At 46.9% G+C, this 19,579-nt stretch overlaps 1 protein-coding gene across 2 annotated transcripts in view; it reads right to left on the minus strand.

Moving 5' to 3' along the window:
* Positions 1-19,579, minus strand: part of FCHSD1 (FCH and double SH3 domains 1) — a 310,185-nt gene that overhangs the window by 200,859 nt on the left and 89,747 nt on the right. For both annotated transcript variants that reach the window (XM_069199479.1, XM_069199478.1), the window contains exon 8: positions 16,223-16,351. In XM_069199479.1, the coding sequence (XP_069055580.1) occupies positions 16,223-16,351 (129 nt within the window). The remainder of the gene's footprint in view (positions 1-16,222; positions 16,352-19,579) is intronic.

Below are 19,579 nucleotides of genomic sequence, written 5' to 3' on the forward strand. Positions count from 1 at the left end.
ACGTTATCTGGTAGAGGCAGGATCTACCCGCAGATTTCTGACTTTAATATCCTCTCCAAGTGCAAGACTGGATGTGGAATTTTTTTCCCACAGCACGTCTATGCGTTGGAAGAGGGCATTGCACGACTCTGTAATGATGTAAATGTCATCCACCGGATGTGACGTCGACTGAGTCCATATAGCCCCATTTCTTCTGTAACTATTTTCCATGCCCAAAACGTGGAGCCACATATAGAAACTGTCTATTGAAACAGTGTGCTAAACTAAAAGACACACTTGTGTCAAATAATCATTAAATTCTCAATTCAGGATGTGAATTTCCATGACAAAATATTTGAGACAAAAGAGGACTCAGTTTGCAGAGCGGGGAGGATGGAAGTAGTTGTGTGATTACATTTTGGAATGCTTGTATCCTTTGTGTATTTGGACATGCTAGTGCTTGCTGAGTATTTAGTATTGCACCCAAATACTGTTGTATTTGTGTGGGTTGTAGATGTGATTTTTGGTAGTTTTTTGAGAACCCTAGAGTGTGTAAGGTTTGTATTACTAATGCATATGATTTTGTCATTGCGTATGACTGTTTGATTTTATTAGCCAATCGTCTAGATATGGAAAGACATGTATATGTTGTCTTCTTAGGTAGGCTGCGACTACCGCTAGGCACTTTGTGAATACCCTTGGGGCTGTTGTTATCCCAAAGGGCAACACTTTGAACTGATAGTGCTTTCCTTGAATGACAAACCTGAGATATTTTCTATGTGCAGATGGATGGGTATATGGACATACGCATCGTTGAGGTCCAGTGCTGTCATGAAATCGTGTTTTTGGATTAGTGGGATAACATCCTGTAGAGTTACCATGTGAAACTGTTCTGGCAGGATGTAAAGATTGAGGTGGAGTATAGTGCGCCCTTTGCTTTTGCCGTATCTGAATCCTTTCTTAATTTTTCTATGGCTGTGTCAACTTCTGGCCCAAAAAGATGCTTTTTGTAAAATGGCATGTTTAACACAGCCTGCCGTATTATTGGTTTAAAACCAAATGATCTGGCCATGCATGCCTGCATATTGTGACTGCAGTATTGACACTTCTAGCAGCAGTGTCTGCTGCATCTAGGCAGATCGAATTTGATTATTAGTAATGGCTTGCCCTTCTTCCACTACTTGTTGTGCCCTCTTTTGGTGTTCTTTGGGGAGATGCTGGATTATGTCTTGCATCTCGTCCCAATGGGCTCCGTCATAGCGAGCTAACAGTGCTTGTGAGTTGGCTATCCTCCACTGATTTGCTGCTTGGGATGCCACTCGTTTCCCTGCAGCATCGAATTTCCTGCTCTCCTTATCAGGTGGGGGTGCATCTCCTGATGAATGACTGTTTGCTCTTTTTCTGGCAGCGCTAACGACCACAGAATCTGGAGGTACCTGATGGGTAATGTAATCAGGATCAGAGGGTGGAGGTTTATATTTTTTCCTCTATCCTGGGTGTTATTATAGTGCCTTAACAGGTTCACTAAATATTTGATCTGCGTGTTTTAACATGCCCGGGAGCATGGGAAGGCATTGATATTTAGAGTGTGCTGAGGATAGGGTGTTAAACAAGAAATCATCTTCTATGGGTTCTGTATGCATGGTGACTCCATGGTATGCTGCAGCCCTCGCTAAAACTTGATTGTAAAGCGTGCTATCCTCAGGTGGTGAAGATTTAGAGGGATAGCTGTCTGGGTCATTGCTAGGAATGGGATCTGGATCATAAAGGTCCCATGGATCCACATTGTCCTGTTGTGAATCAAAAGAGTGAGTGGGTGACTGCACTGGTGTAGGACCAGTAGGAGGAGAGATAGGCAGGCGTGGAGAGTGAGGAGGAGAATGAGGAGGAGAAGATTAAGGAGGTGGTGGTTTCTCCTGCTTTGGCACTTTTGCTGGAGGCTGCATAGTGTCCAATTCCTCCTGAAAGGCTAGCTTTCTTTTCGGTTTCAGAGGAGGTGCTGTCTGAATTCTGCCTGTTTCTTTATGGATGTGGATCCTGGACTGACTTTCATCCATAACTTCAAGTATTGGTTGTACTTGATACTCCTCTTCAGAGGTTTTGTGGCTTTCTTTCAGTCTTTTTGAAAGTCTATGCTCCTCTGTGCATGCTGGCCTTTTCGGCTCCAAAGTAGGCTTTTTCGGGATCAAAAAAGATGATGCTGCCGATGCTCTCAGCTCCGAAAGTGATTTTCTAATTTTCCACTCCGAAAAATGATGTTTGCTGGAGTCGGACACGGAGCTCTTTGTTGCCTCTGATGTTTTAGGAGGAGTGGCCTTTTTCGGTGCCGAACTGGTAAGTTGGTCACCGGTAGTCTTTTTTCAGGCCGAGCCATGGCCTTCGGGCAGTGGCGTACCCAAGGCCTTATGTTTTTACTTTTGTGAGGGTACCGGGGCAGGCAAATTCAGATGCTGTCCTGCTGTGACCGGTCTGTCTTCTTCTGATTCCTGTTCGGATTCGGAATCTTGAAGCAAGACTGCTGTTTGAATCATTTCTTCCTCCTCCACGTCGAGATGTTCGCTGCTTCTCGACGCCATTGCGAGTCATCATGCCCTCCTGTCTCGAAGAGTCTTTTTCGATCGGATGGATCGACAGGCCTTGCAATTTTCTTCCAGATGATCTGGGGAAAGGCAAAGATTGCAAACCAGATGTTGATCAGTATATGGGTATTTCGCGTGGCACCGAGGACAGAACCGGAATGGAGTCCGATCCATGAGGCTTCCACGTGGTCGGCCCGAATAGGCCCGAGTCGGGCACGCGTGCCCCGAGGGGCGAGTAAAATTGTTTTTTCCCGACAGTACCGCTGTGTCAATTGAAGATATAAACCCGATCAATACAATACTGATGAAAAGAGAGTTTTTAAAAGTTTTCCGAATCGAAATCTCGGAGCGAGAGGAAACATGTCCAAACCTGACGGCGGAAAGAAAACAATCTAACAATGGAGTCGATGCCCATGCGCAATGGAACCGAAGAGGAGGAGTCACTCAATCTTGTGACTCAAAAACACTTCTTCTAAGAAAAATTACTTGTAACCCAACACTAGATGGCAGGAATAATGCACAGCATGTGTATCTGCAGCTACACATGCCATTGAACATATATATATGTTAGACCTGACAGCCTTAGGGTAGTCACCCCTAACTTTTTGCCTGCCTCCCTCCTCGTTTTTGGATACTGTTTTTGCTGGTTTTTAGACCCTGCACACTTTACCACTGCTAACCAGTGATAAAGTGTATATGCTCTCTCTCTGTAAACATGGTAACTTTGGATCATACCTGATTGAACTATTTAATCTACTTATAAGTCCCCAGTCATGTGCACTCCAGGTGCCTAGGGCATATAGATTAAATGCTACTAGTGGACCCGCAGCACGGATTGTGCCACCCACTTAAGTAGCTCCTTTTCCTTGTCCCAGGCCTACCATTGCTAGGCCTGTGTGTGCAGTTTCACTGCCACCTCGACTTGGCATTTAAAAGTACTTGCCAAGCCTAGAACTCCCCTTTTTCTGCATATAAGTCACCCTTAATGTGTGCCCTGGGTATCCCCTAGAGCAGGGTGCTGTGTAGGTAAAAGACAGGACATGTACCTGTGTAGTTATATGTCCTGGTAGTGTAAAACTCCTAAATTCGTTTTTGCACTACTGGGAGACCTGCTCCCTTCATAGGCTAACATTGGGGCTGCCCTCATACACTGTTGAAGTGGCAGCTGCTGATCTGAAAGGAGCAGGGAGGTCATATTTAGTATGGCCAGAATGGTAATACAAAATCCTACTGACTGGTGAAGTCGGATTTAATATTACTATTCTAGAAATGCCACTTTTAGAAAGTGAGCATTTCTTTGCACTTAAATCCTTCTGTGCCTTACAATCCACGTCTGGCTAGGTTTAGTTGACAGCTCCTTGTGCATTCACTCAGACACACCCCAAACACAGGGTACTCAGCCTCACTTGCATACATCTGCATTTTGAATGGGTCTTCCTGGGCTGGGAGGGTGGAGGGCCTGCCCTCACACAAAGGACTGCCACACCCCCTACTGGGACCCTGGCAGACAGGATTGAACTGAAAGGGGACCTGGTGCACTTCTTAGCCACTCTTTGAAGTCTCCCCCACTTCAAAGGCACATTTGGGTATAAAACAGGGCCTCTGCCCTACCTCATCAGACACTTGCTGGAGAAGAAACCGGAACCAGAAACTACATCCTGCCAAGAAGAACTGCCTGGCTGCTCAAAGGACTCACCTGTCTGCTTTCTACAAAGGACTGCTGTCTTGCTGTTGCCCTGCTGCCTTGCTGAACTCTTGTCTGGCTGTGAAAGTGCTCTCCAAGGGCTTGGATAGAGCTTGCCTCCTGTTCCTTGAAGTCTCAGGACCAAAAAGACTTCTTCCTTTCACTTGGACGCTCCGTGCGCCGAAACTTTCGACGCACAGCTTGTTTCGCGGCGAGAAAAACGCCGCACACCGACGCTGATCGACGCGACGCCCTCGGGGCGATCGAGACTTCGACGCACAACCTCGCAAGGACAAAGCCGCTCGACTTTCCAGGAGAAATCGACGCGACACCCACCGTGAGTGCGAAACTTTGACGCACGGCCTCGCAAGGACAACGCCGCCCGACTTCCAAGGAGAAATCGACGTGACGCCTGCCGTGAGACCAAACTTTCGACGCACGGCCTCGCAAGGACAACGCCGCCCGACTTCCAAGGTGAAATCGACGCGACGCTTACCGTGAGATCGAAACTTCGACGCGCAGCCCCGCAGAACGACGCGCAGCCGGAAAACAAGCAGGAGAATCCACGCACAGACCCGGGACATCTGGTAATCCCCGCGATCCACAAAAAGAGACTGTCTGCGCGCCGGAAAACGACGCCCGACTTCCCCGCGTGGAAAAGACCGACGCAAGTCTGTGTGTGCTGAGGAGAAATCGACGCACACACCCCTTTTTCCACGCATCTCTTCTCCTGTGGCCCTCTGAGGAGATTTTCCACCAGAAACCAGGTACTTTGTGCTTGAAAGACACTGTATTGCATTCTAAAGACTTAAGACACTCTATATCACTTCCCTGTGATATTTCTACAATTTTCCATTGCAACTTTATTCTTTTTGACCTACAATTATCCTGATAAATATTATATATTTTTCTAAACACTGTGTGGTGTATTTTTGTGGTGCTATATGGTGGTATTGTATGATTTATTGCACAAATACTTTACACATTGCCTTCTAAGTTAAGCCTGACTGCTCGTGCCAAGCTACCAGAGGGTGGGCACAGGATAATCTTGGATAGTGTGTGACTTACCCTGACTAGAGTGAGGGCTTTTGCTTGGACAGGAAGTAACCTGACTGCCAACCAAAAACCCCATTTCTAACATTGGTGATCAGCGGTGAGGATAGGACTTGTATTTGTGCAGTGACATACAGTAGCTAAGTATTTCACTACATACCCACAGTTGAAGGTCAACTTGGTGTTTATCTCTTTTTGAAAATCCGTTTTTTTCCTGACAATTTTCAAAAACTAAATCCTCACTCAACATGTCTCTGACTGGGTCTCAGACAGGGGACTTTGACCTAGTCCAGTTGGATACATACACGGTCAAACAACTAAGAGGATTCTGCAGGGCATTAAGGGTACCCACCCAAGGGGCCTCCAGAAAGGAGGACTTTCAAGTGGCGCTGAGGGCCTGGGCAGAAGCCCATTTAGAGGATGATGAGGAAGAGGAGCCAGAAAATGGCCCCTCAGAAGGATTTCCACTATCTATGGATGGTGGTACCACTGCAATTGTGCACCCTTCCAGACCAGGGAGCAGTGTCTCCATGCAAAGCCTGACCGCAGAGGAAAGGAGAGAAGAAAGGGAGTTCCAATTGCAAATGGCGAAACTGAAAATTGAGGCACAACAGGAGGAGAAGAGGGCAGAAAGAGAAGCCAAACAAGCTGAGGCTGAAAGAGCAGCCAAACAGATTGAAGCTGAAAGAACAGCCGAACAAGTGGAAGCTGAAAGAGCGTTGGCTGAAAAGAAACTATTGTTGGCTCATGAACTGAGTCTCAAGGAGCTGGAGATCAAGGCAAGACAGTCTGAATCCAGCAATAATGGTGGCAGCATACAGACAGGACCTGCTGGAGAAAAGAAGGTTCGTATACCCAAAAATGTGGTGCCCAGTTTTGTGGTGGGAGATGACATAGATAAATGGTTAGCTGCTTATGAAGTTGCACTAAGGGCTCATGAGGTTCCTGAAGGGCAATGGGGGGTAGCTATGTGGGGTTATGTGCCGCCATTGGGGAGGGACACACTTCTCACATTGGATCCACCGGATCAAAACACATACCCACTCCAGAAAGCCACTTTAATTGCCAAGTTTGGGCTGACCCCTGAGGGATACCGTCAGAGGTTCAGGGACAGCACCAAACAATCCACACAAACATGGGTAGATTTCTTTGATTTCTCTAGTAAGGCACTGAATGGATGGGTGCGGGGCAACAAAGTAGCAGATTATAAAGGTTTATATGACTTGATCCTGAGAGAGCATATGCTTAATGTTACTTATACCGATTTGCGCCAGCACCTAGTGGATAGTAAGCTGACTGATCCCAGGAAGCTTGCTGAGGAGGCGGACCTCTGGGTTAGCACCAGAGTGTCCAAAAAGGTACCTGGGGGGGACTCCCACAAAGGTGGTCAGGGTTCCCAACAGAAGAAAGAGGGGGGAGATAAACTTACAGATAAGGAACTCTCTAAAGGCCCCCAAAAGAATTCCCAGGGAGGGGGTGGCAACCCTTCCTTTTCCAAATTTGGGAAGAAACCAGGGACATTTGACAGGTCAGGAAAATCTAGCCCCAAATGCATGGAGTGTTACCAATATGGTCACTACAAAGGCGACCCACAGTGCCCCAAGAGGGCACCGTCCACTACCGGACAGGCGCCTGGGTTGACTAGTGTAGCACTCGGGGGGGAGATGGACCCCACTAGCTTTGGGGAGCAGGTAGAGATTTCCCTAGTGTCCCTGGGAGAAGGAGAAATGATGTCCAAGGTCCACATGCCTAAAAATACTTCCAAGTACCGGCAGTGGGTCCTCATTGATGGGCAGAAGGTGGAGGCTCTGCGTGACACAGGAGCCAGTATGACTACTATCAAGAGTCAGCTGGTGTCCACAGAGCAGATAATCCCGAATACATTCCACCAGGTCATAGTCGCTGACAACCGCGAGAGTCACCTACCGGTGGCTCGGGTTCCCTTTGAGTGGGGGGGGGTCTCTGGTACTCTGAAAGTAGCTGTGAGTCCTGCCATGCCTGTAGATTGTCTGTTAGGCAATGATCTAGAGCATACTGCTTGGAAAGAAGTAGAGCTCAGATCTCACCTGGAGATGTTAGGGTTACCTGAGTGGGTCTGCATGACCACCCGGTCCATGGCTGACCGAGAGGGAAGTCAAGGGCACCTGGAGCCTGGAACGATGGCCCAGGGAGCTGCCAAGAGGAGGGACGAGGGGCGCGGGAAACCGGCCCCAGAAGTTCCCACAGTGGCTGACGGGGCTCCTGAGGAGGAGACTCCCGAGCCAACTGGGGAAGACATTGCCACCCTAGGTGACTTACCGGAGCTTGCTGGCTGGCAAGTTGAGGGTGGACCCACCAGGGAGGAATTCTGCCAGGCGCAGAAAGAGTGTCCCACTCTAGAAGGGTTGAGGAAACAAGCCTTAAACCAGGCAGCAGGTGACGCCTCTGGCAATCACCACCTATATTGGGAGAATGATCTCCTCTACAGTGAGCCTAGGGTTCCGGTCTTTGGGGCAGCACGTGTGCTGGTGGTCCCCCAATGTTACCGAGCCTTCCTATTGGGTCTGGCTCACGACATTCCCCTGGCAGGACATTTGGGACAAGACAAGACCTTCAACAGGCTTGTCAACCACTTTCACTGGCCCAAAATGAGGACACACTCAGACAAGTTCTGCAGGGCTTGTCCTACCTGCCAGGCTAGTGGTAAAGCAGGAAAGAGGGTTAAAACCCCCCTGATTCCACTTCCTGTCGTTGGCACCCCCTTTGAACGGGTGGGCGTCGACATTGTTGGCCCCTTGGACCCCAAAACTGCCTTAGGCAACAGGTTTATCCTGGTTTTGGTGGACCATGCCACCCGGTACCCAGAGGCAATCCCTCTGAGGACCGTAACTGCATCGGTGGTAGCCAGAACCCTGATGGGGATATTTACCCGTGTGGGATTCCCCAAGGAGATAGTGTCTGACAGAGGCACTAACTTCATGTCCGCGTACATGAAGCATCTGTGGGATGCGTGTGGTGTAACCTACAAGTTCACCACACCCTATCACCCCCAGTCTAATGGGCTTGTGGAGAGATTCAACAAGACCCTGAAAGGCATGATTGGTGGCCTCCCTGAGGCCATGAGGCGTAAATGGGACGTCCTCTTACCATGCCTTCTCTTTGCTTACAGAGAGGTCCCCCAGAGGGGGGTAGGGTTCAGTCCCTTTGAGCTTCTCTATGGGTATCCCGTCAGGGGACCCTTAAGCATTGTCAAGGAGGGATTGGAGAACTCTCCAAAGACACCCCCTCAGGACGTGGTCAGCTACATGTTGGCCCTCCGCAATCAGATGACCCGCTTCTGGAAAGAGGCCCAAAGTAACCTGGAGGCCAGTCAAGAGGTGATGAAACAATGGTATGACCAGAAGGCCACTCTGGTAGAGTTTCAACCTGGAGACAAAGTGTGGGTAATGGAGCCAGTAGAGCCCAGAGCTCTCCAGGACCGCTGGTCTGGCCCATTTGAAGTAAAGGAGCGGAAAGGGGAGGCCACTTACCTAGTGGACCTCCAAACCCCTAGGAACCCCCTAAGGGTGCTCCACGTGAACCGACTAAAAGCTCATTTTGAGAGGTCGGAGATCAACATGCTTCTGGTCACAGATGAAGGAATGGAAGAGGAGAGTGAACCTCTCCCTGACCTCCTCTCTGCCCAAGAAGGTGATGGGTCCGTAAGCGGGGTCATTCTGTCTGACTCCCTGACTCTAAACCAGAAAGGAGACTGCTATGAGCTGTTAGAGCAGTTCTCCCCCCTCTTCTCCCTTACTCCGGGACTGACCCACCTCTGTGTTCATGATATTGACACCGGTGACAGTCTCCCTGTGAAAAACAAAATTTACAGGTTGTCAGATAAGGTGAAGGCCAGCATCAAGGAGGAGGTCTCCAAGATGTTGACGCTAGGGGTTATTGAGAAGTCCAGTAGTCCCTGGGCCAGCCCCGTGGTGTTGGTCCCCAAGGCTACTGCCCCAGGCGCGAAGCCAGAACTCCGGTTCTGCGTGGACTACCGGGGTCTCAACTCAGTCACACGGACTGATGCTCACCCCATCCCCCGAGCTGATGAGCTCGTGGACAGGCTAGGCGCTGCCCAGTTCCTGAGTACGTTTGATCTTACTTCAGGGTACTGGCAGATCGCCCTGACTGAGGGGGCTAAGGAAAGGTCCGCCTTTTCCACCCCGGACGGCCATTACCAGTTCCGGGTGATGCCGTTTGGATTGAAAAATGCCCCCGCTACCTTCCAACGGTTGGTTAACGGGGTCCTGGCTGGCAAGGATGCCTTCTGTGCAGCCTACCTGGATGACATAGCTGTCTACAGTTCCAGCTGGGAGGAACACCTGCTCCACCTCAAGGAGGTGCTTCAGGCCCTGCAACAGGCAGGCCTGACCATCAAGGCTAGTAAGTGCCAGATTGGGCAGGGTTCCGTGGTGTACTTGGGACACCTAGTAGGTGGTGGCAAGGTGCAGCCACTCCAGGCCAAGATCGAAACTATCAAGGCCTGGCAACCACCTCGAACCCAGACTGAGGTGAGGGCCTTTTTAGGCCTCACCGGCTACTACCGCAGGTTTGTCAAGGGCTATGGTACCATTGTGTCCCCCTTGACACAACTCACGTCCAAGAAGCAACCTAGGTTGGTGAATTGGACCGAGGCTTGTCAGAAAGCCTTTGACGCCCTAAAGGAAGCCATGTGCACGGCCCCCGTGCTCAAGGCCCCTGACTACTCCCAGGAATTTATCGTGCAGACAGACGCTTCAGAGCATGGCATAGGGGCAGTCCTAGCACAGCTAAATGAGGAGGGCCAAGATCAACCGGTAGTCTTTATTAGCAGAAGGCTATTACCACGGGAACAGAGGTGGAGTGCTATTGAAAGAGAAGCTTTTGCTGTGGTCTGGGCCCTGAAGAAGCTGAGGCCCTACCTGTTTGGGACTCACTTCCTAGTTCAGACAGACCACAGGCCCCTCAGATGGCTCATGCAGATGAGGGGTGAGAATCCAAAACTTCTGAGGTGGTCCATTTCCCTACAGGGGATGGACTTTACGGTGGAACATCGCCCAGGGGTTGACCACGCCAATGCTGATGGTCTCTCCAGGTACTTCCGCCTTAGCGATGAGAGCTCCCAGGAGGTCGGGTAGCTCTCCCCACTTTCAGCTGGGGGGGACACATGTTAGACCTGACAGCCTTAGGGTAGTCACCCCTAACTTTTTGCCTGCCTCCCTCCTCGTTTTTGGATACTGTTTTTGCTGGTTTTTAGACTCTGCACACTTTACCACTGCTAACCAGTGATAAAGTGTATATGCTCTCTCTCTGTAAACATGGTAACTTTGGATCATACCTGATTGAACTATTTAATCTACTTATAAGTCCCCAGTCATGTGCACTCCAGGTGCCTAGGGCATATAGATTAAATGCTACTAGTGGACCCGCAGCACGGATTGTGCCACCCACTTAAGTAGCTCCTTTTCCTTGTCCCAGGCCTACCATTGCTAGGCCTGTGTGTGCAGTTTCACTGCCACCTCGACTTGGCATTTAAAAGTACTTGCCAAGCCTAGAACTCCCCTTTTTCTGCATATAAGTCACCCTTAATGTGTGCCCTGGGTATCCCCTAGAGCAGGGTGCTGTGTAGGTAAAAGACAGGACATGTACCTGTGTAGTTATATGTCCTGGTAGTGTAAAACTCCTAAATTCGTTTTTGCACTACTGGGAGACCTGCTCCCTTCATAGGCTAACATTGGGGCTGCCCTCATACACTGTTGAAGTGGCAGCTGCTGATCTGAAAGGAGCAGGGAGGTCATATTTAGTATGGCCAGAATGGTAATACAAAATCCTACTGACTGGTGAAGTCGGATTTAATATTACTATTCTAGAAATGCCACTTTTAGAAAGTGAGCATTTCTTTGCACTTAAATCCTTCTGTGCCTTACAATCCACGTCTGGCTAGGTTTAGTTGACAGCTCCTTGTGCATTCACTCAGACACACCCCAAACACAGGGTACTCAGCCTCACTTGCATACATCTGCATTTTGAATGGGTCTTCCTGGGCTGGGAGGGTGGAGGGCCTGCCCTCACACAAAGGACTGCCACACCCCCTACTGGGACCCTGGCAGACAGGATTGAACTGAAAGGGGACCTGGTGCACTTCTTAGCCACTCTTTGAAGTCTCCCCCACTTCAAAGGCACATTTGGGTATAAAACAGGGCCTCTGCCCTACCTCATCAGACACTTGCTGGAGAAGAAACCGGAACCAGAAACTACATCCTGCCAAGAAGAACTGCCTGGCTGCTCAAAGGACTCACCTGTCTGCTTTCTACAAAGGACTGCTGTCTTGCTGTTGCCCTGCTGCCTTGCTGAACTCTTGTCTGGCTGTGAAAGTGCTCTCCAAGGGCTTGGATAGAGCTTGCCTCCTGTTCCTTGAAGTCTCAGGACCAAAAAGACTTCTTCCTTTCACTTGGACGCTCCGTGCGCCGAAACTTTCGACGCACAGCTTGTTTCGCGGCGAGAAAAACGCCGCACACCGACGCTGATCGACGCGACGCCCTCGGGGCGATCGAGACTTCGACGCACAACCTCGCAAGGACAAAGCCGCTCGACTTTCCAGGAGAAATCGACGCGACACCCACCGTGAGTGCGAAACTTTGACGCACGGCCTCGCAAGGACAACGCCGCCCGACTTCCAAGGAGAAATCGACGCGACGCCTGCCGTGAGACCAAACTTTCGACGCACGGCCTCGCAAGGACAACGCCGCCCGACTTCCAAGGTGAAATCGACGCGACGCTTACCGTGAGATCGAAACTTCGACGCGCAGCCCCGCAGAACGACGCGCAGCCGGAAAACAAGCAGGAGAATCCACGCACAGACCCGGGACATCTGGTAATCCCCGCGATCCACAAAAAGAGACTGTCTGCGCGCCGGAAAACGACGCCCGACTTCCCCGCGTGGAAAAGACCGACGCAAGTCTGTGTGTGCTGAGGAGAAATCGACGCACACACCCCTTTTTCCACGCATCTCTTCTCCTGTGGCCCTCTGAGGAGATTTTCCACCAGAAACCAGGTACTTTGTGCTTGAAAGACACTGTATTGCATTCTAAAGACTTAAGACACTCTATATCACTTCCCTGTGATATTTCTACAATTTTCCATTGCAACTTTATTCTTTTTGACCTACAATTATCCTGATAAATATTATATATTTTTCTAAACACTGTGTGGTGTATTTTTGTGGTGCTATATGGTGGTATTGTATGATTTATTGCACAAATACTTTACACATTGCCTTCTAAGTTAAGCCTGACTGCTCGTGCCAAGCTACCAGAGGGTGGGCACAGGATAATCTTGGATAGTGTGTGACTTACCCTGACTAGAGTGAGGGCTTTTGCTTGGACAGGAAGTAACCTGACTGCCAACCAAAAACCCCATTTCTAACAATATATATATATAAAAATAAATCAAAGTAATTAGTCAGAAAATACTGACATAACAGTACGGAAACTACAGTCAACGTCATAGCACTTGGGAAAGCAACAGCAATCCAACCCGTCAGAGTAATGCAAGTTGCCTGCCTGAGACACCACCATTAAGCAATAGTAGTATAAAGATGAATAAGAAACTAAGTATGAAAAAGAAACCTTGATATACTAGTGAAAACCAAGGTTAGTACATGACCTCACTGTATGACTAGAGACCCATCTACAGATGATCTAGAAAAGGTTTTCCATACTTAAACTGGAAAATTTACAAGATTCTATAATAAAAAGAATCCAACTGATTTTGTATATTCCATCTACGGACAACACTCAGCAGAGTGTGAACCCATACCACCAAAAACTAGGATCAGTTGAATGATGAAAATAGTAGTTTAGTTTTTTACAATGTACTACATCTAGCAAAAGTAGAGAACTGTTACTATTAATCATAAGTAATGTAATCTATCACTGAAACGTAAAGCAAGTACCGGGGTAAAAGTAGAACTCAGGTAAACAAATGATGTAGGCTATAAGCTACCTTCTTTGAAAACACAAGAAATTTTGGGACGTACACACTCAGTACTGTACTATCCCATCAATGACACATCACTCTACTGATGAATGCCTTAAATTAAGCATAAGGTCACACAAATACCTTATAAACGTATAAGGAACACTTCATCATATTAATCAAGACTAATAAGAGAATCCTTGTAAATAAACACTCTTATCAAAAGGTAAATCATATATAATGAGACTGCCATGGATTTACAAATATCAAAAGTATCTTATAAGAGATACTAAACCTTACAAATTCTTCAAATTGTAAATCTGAGATAAAAACCCTACACAGAAGGTGTAACTCTGTACCCACAAATGACGGTTTAATAGTACACAAGCTGAGTAACCGTAGCTCAACATCTATGTATTTATAAATGCTCAGCATAGCATACTAAGATACTCCACCTAGAGTAAGGTACATACCATAAAGGTATCAACTCTCGAGCATGAGCTTGTCTTCAGAGTAAAGAAAACTCAGGTATCAATGAAGAATCAAACAGAAACAAACATCTGAAAAGCTTAATTGACAGACCTGAAGTAGAAAGATACCACTTCTGCATCAAGAGGTAAATAATAATAATTAAGGCCACTTATCGTGGGATATACTTCACAGAACAACAAGAGTCCTTCAGAAGAAATTTCTCTTATTGTCCATACAGACCGGAACTAAGGGTTATGATAAAACATGTAAAGAACCACAAGGTTATCTAAATACCCATAAACTCCTGCATTAAGCAGAAACACTACAGTGGGTATCACCAGATGAAATACATATTCCAACTTAATTAGTTCTTAGTTCTTAATTAGTTCTTTCCTCACAAGTTAGAAAGAAAGAATCCAACCAGAACTTTCAAAGATATGTCTAGGTGGCTTTGTCACACCACCAGCTCTAAATTGCTGTAAAGATGAATCAGCATGTACCCCAAATAAATGTACACCATCAAACGGCATATCTTTCATGCTATTCTGTACGCCCACTGAAAACCCAGATTGAACCAGCCATGCATGTCTGCGCAGCGCGACTGACTGAGACATAGCTCTGTCTGCTGAACCAGGAGTGAATTTAGCTGCCTCCTGACCACCTTGAACCACCTGCAGGAGTTCACTCACAAATGCTGCAGACATGCGACCGAATCCCATACAGCATCATAAAATCTGCCTAAAACATAAGCCTTGTTTAAGGATCTCAATGCTGAACTTATGGAAGAGAATATATTCCTCCCACAGTGTTCCAGCTATCTGGTTTCTTTATTTGGTGGAACCAAGGGAAGGACACTAGAATCTGGCAAAGCTGTAGCAGCCTGTACCATCAGTCCCTTTGTGGTGGGAAGTCGTAAAAGACAAACTGAGTCCCCAGGAGCGGGGCGATGCGTATGGGCTATAGACCGGTCAACTGAAGCTCTGGTTACTGATTTTGCCCAAGCTCCTAACAAAAGGTCATGTAGAGACTATATAAGGAAGTAAAGGTTCCCCTCCCAGCACACCTTGTGGAAGAATACCCACTAAAGGGTCTGTGGATAATTCCACTGAGAAAAGCTGCCAATCTAATACTACATTTGTTTTCCTTAATACCTCAGCATAAGAGGAACTCACCCTTGTTGCAATACCGGAAGGAGAAGGTAGATCAGAAACTGGAGAGGACTCAAGTCCCTAGCCTTATCCAGTTCAGTCCACCAATTTTCCTTTAAAGGGGGTTGGACAGCCCTGTCCAAAAGGGGTTTGACCCAAATTCTCCCCCTGACCATAAAAACTGGGAAAAACAGTATTGAGTTGAATAGGGACAGATGGACAATTGTCTAAAGTAGACTGCCCCACTGGCGCCACATCCGACGCCATCTGGTGTTGTTGCGGCTTCGTATCAATGTCGGAATGGGTAATAGGTTTGGCGTTGATGTGCGCTGTCGACGTCATTGGCTGAATTGATGCCAAAGGTGGGAACCCCTAAGGGCTGTGCACCGTTGCCAGGTTGAACCCGATAGCGGATTCAGAGGGCCCAACTGTCACAGAGGGCAAAGCCGCCGGCAAGGATTCAGTCAGGGCACCTCTCACATCCCAGAGGCTATAAAGTGCACCAGAGGGAGGCTGAGGCTCATAGATTTCATGAGGTGAATTATAATATTACTGCATTTGGGTAAAAGTTGTCCGCGCTCCAGGAAATTTAGGGAGGCACTGAGTGGACTTGTGCTCTGCAGGCAAAGGATAGGAGAGGGCGTTGGAGGCTAACTTATGTTTTGAACGTTTCTGCTTCTAAGCTTCCTTTGATGTCGACAGAGAAAGGCTCATGCGAATGGCTCCTCGATCGGTCTCTGGACTTCGACGAGGACTGATGACGCTGTTTTGTCTCTGATTGTCACACCGCCAGACTTTTTAGGCAACTCTCTCTCAAAGTCTTTGGCCAAAGACAATGACAGGAAGCCCACTCCTCAGAGTCATGGTGTTCTCCATGGCACCACATGCAAATTGTGAGAGGATCTGTGACCAACATTTGTCTACCATAAGGTCCACAGGGCTTAATCTCTGAAGGCATCACAAAAAGCATCCTATTTCCTCAACAAACTGTCAAGATAGGCTAAAAAATGGCAAGTACGGAAAAGAAGGAACTGACATTGGCGAGGGGGTTATATTGGCTCTGTCGACATCACATCCGGTGGCCAATGTTGTTATGGATTTGCGGGCTGCCCTCTTCCGATGTGCAGATGTGCTATGGGAAAACAATTCTTGATCCAGTCTCGCGCTGGGGAGGTTTCTAAAGTAAGGAATCTGTGGCTAGATGTCTCTCTAAGATCATGCAGTACAATAGCAGGTCTGACCTTCAAGAGTCCAAATCTTTGGTTGCTTCTGTCCATAGGCAGATTCAGCCATTAAGATGTCACTTTAATGAAAGAGCATTATAAGGCATTTACCTTCATCACTGCAGGCAGATCTGTCAGGTAGTAGTGTTCCAGGTGTGCGTTTGCTGCTGCCAGGGTCAGTAAATACTCATTCCGGGCCTCAGTCAGCTGCTGGGTGCAGTCAGCCAGCTGTGTAGAGAACTAGGGGTGATAAAAAAGACATCCATCACCAAACTTAGAGAGAAGTACACAAAAGTATATCAGGACTCTAATATCAGTGAACTCTTTGCTGTGGAATACATACTCATATGGAACCACAGATTCACTCAAAAGTCTGCATTCCCTTGATAAGGCCCCTGCATTCTTCTTAGATAGAAGGTCACATTCATGACCACTCATATATTCTCAATACAGAACATTAATGGTTTGGATCAGCTCCTCTTATGTGTCTGAAGTCAGTTCCTTCTAGAAAATACATAATGGGCCATATTTCATCAAAAGGCATGAACTGACATGAGATCTGTGATTCTGTAAGATCCATCACCATCTGTGAAATGCTTCACTGTACTATGTGGTGGAGGGAAAACATGGACAAAGGTTAATGCTGTCACTTTTGTTCTCTTTAAATAGTCTCACTGTTAGCCTTGCTATACGTTTGCTACATTTTGAATAAATTAATGGGTGAGTAAAGTACATTTACTGTACAGTGCTTTAGTCAACAGTGTCTGTATGTTGGCAGGTGGGCATTTAGGACTGTTTATGGGCATGCACCCACTGCCAGGCCTCGTAGAGGCCATTTCCATGACAGGGGCATTATATATGGAGCTGTCTTATCAAGATATATGTATACAGGGCACAAGGCAAGGGTACATGCGGGTAGACAGTGTCTACCCACTATTTTCACACAGTGGATGCTGCCTACTCTGCCAAGACATTGGTCACCACAGAAATGTACTGAACTCATCCCAGTGTCATTTTAAGACACCAGGCACATTCAGCAGTGCCTGTCCCATTCTGAGCAGTTGGGGGGGGGGGTCATCAGATTTCAGCTGGGCCCATAACAAATGCTGAATGTAAGTGGCCATCATGCCCCCTTTTGTTCCAGTATCCTGGCTGGGAGATATCTGGAGCCTCACACATAATTGCAAACACAATGGAGGGGAAGCAAAGGCATACAGCTTGTTATTACTTCAAAGAGTCATTAAGAGAAGCATGCTTTTGATTTTGTTTAGTCCCTGTATATCAGGGATATTCATGCACTATAAGTGTGCCAGATATGCTGGTTTGTCACAGTATTTACGCAAATAATATTTTAATACAACTTGCCGTTTTATTTTTTATATGGTGCTGCTCACCCTGATGTAGGGTGTCACAGCACTTTACATCACATGTACATAGTATACATTGACAATAAATCATAAATCATTTTTTTGTAAATCAATGTACAGGATGTGTAACTTAAGACATTGAGGGTTACAAGGTGTAGGAGTCACATGTCCTTCATAGCTCACTGTGCTATATTAGAAGAATTACAATTTATGAACCATAATGAATAAAAGGATCTCAGTGTTAAAAGAAGTAACTCACTTACCTAGTTACATAAAATAAAAATCTGTCATCTCCATATTACATGATGTGCTTTGCAGGAGACATATTAACCCTCTATGCTACTATGAAGTAAAACTGGGATTAGATAAAACAGAGCTCTCTCCATCAAATGTGTTAACCTCTAGTGTTATCTTTCCCTTAGTATTATTCCCTGAGATTTTCTAAGCACACAACAATCTTTACAGCAGGTGCCTTAACCCAATAAGATATTTTAAAATGCAGATTTTACAAATAATTGAGCAGAATAGATTTAAAGCCACGTTTCTCCTGGTTGTCAATTTCTTTGTGGCAGAGTTTAAAAAAAGAAATGCATAAATTGAGGTCCAGATTTTGCATTTGGGTTGCAGTACTTTTTGGCACAACCCTGACACAAAATCAATTTTTTTAAATCTTGTGAAGCGCTCAAATGTACTCACAATAGACCTGCTGAACATATGTGTGAAGTAGTAAGATCTGATGTCAGTTCTTGTGATATCACTTCCCATGAACTCCTGGGTTGTGATGCCACTTCCTGTGATGTCATCCTGCAAAACCACATGCGATGACATTCGCTGTGATGTCACTGCATACTAACTTGTTTAGTCCTCTTACTTCTTTTTTTCAGGAATTGTTCCCTGTATATATAGACGAACTGTGTGAGAAGTTTCAAATTTCTTCTTGTAAGTACATGTACTACAAATACTATGAAATCTATCTGAAATACCCATGCTTCGGTGCTGTGGGTGCTTCTGTTTGGAAATCAGGATTTTTGTAAGCATTTTCACATAAATGATAATTGTGTTCAGTCATTTGCAATGAAAAGCTAAGCCACGGGTTCATATTTAAAAAGTTTGCACGTTAATGGTTTCAAAGTACTCACAAGAAAAGGCTAAGCATGGAAGCTCTCTGACACAAAATATCAAACAGCTACCAACACCGAGCAACACCCAAGAGAGAAAACTACAAGTGCGTAAGTGTCTGAAAATGCGACGAGTGGGCTAAAAACGGGATCTCTGTAGGGCTATGCCAATGTAATAAAACTTATCTAGACTTTGTCATGAAATCGAGGAAAGTGTGAGAGCACAGGAGAAGAGAGTAGTCAAGACCTGTGAATAATCATGGGCACACCTCAACAGTATAGTCAGCAGCACCAGGATAATTTGGTGTACTCTTTTCCTGCCATGATCGCATTGCTGTACACATGGCATGCAGTTGTACTCAGCATTGCCTTATGTCTATTCCCCTCTGCTGGCATAGATGGACTTCTCCCATAGCCAAGGGAATGACCGTTCGGTGGCAGAGTAACTGGCAGCGGAGGAAAAATGGAGAGGAGGGCCGGCACATTGTGAAGAAATTACCATTGAATTCTAGAGAAATGGATGAGGAGGAGCCAGAGATGCTCCCTTAGTGTAGCACAGGAAGCCTGAGTGTCCCACATTGAGTAGAGCAGATAAGGACAGGACTCTCTTTAGGGAACTTAGGGCCTGATTTAGATCTTTGCGTAATGGTCCTATTGTCGACTCTTCGACTGAAAACCCTTCGGCCACTGCAATGGTCCGCAAGTCGTACTTAAATGTTGGCGGTCCCATAGGCGAAAGCCCGCATTCAAAATGCTATCTCCACTAAGAAGCACTACCTGCGTTGAAGTCACCATAGGTAAAAGTGGCTGACACGGGACACCAGACACCTTTTCTGTCATGCAGATTTGGATGTTCCTTCCTGCCAAGAAAAAAGAGGCAGTCCAACCTCCATTATTGAGTTGGCAGATTGGGTGGGGGGCTTATCTTTTTTTCCCATTCCACCTCCATCTTAGACATGACTGGGCAACACTTGCCATCACTG

The sequence above is a fragment of the Pleurodeles waltl genome, chromosome 7, assembly GCF_031143425.1.
Source record: "Pleurodeles waltl isolate 20211129_DDA chromosome 7, aPleWal1.hap1.20221129, whole genome shotgun sequence".
Lineage (NCBI taxonomy): Eukaryota > Metazoa > Chordata > Amphibia > Caudata > Salamandridae > Pleurodeles > Pleurodeles waltl.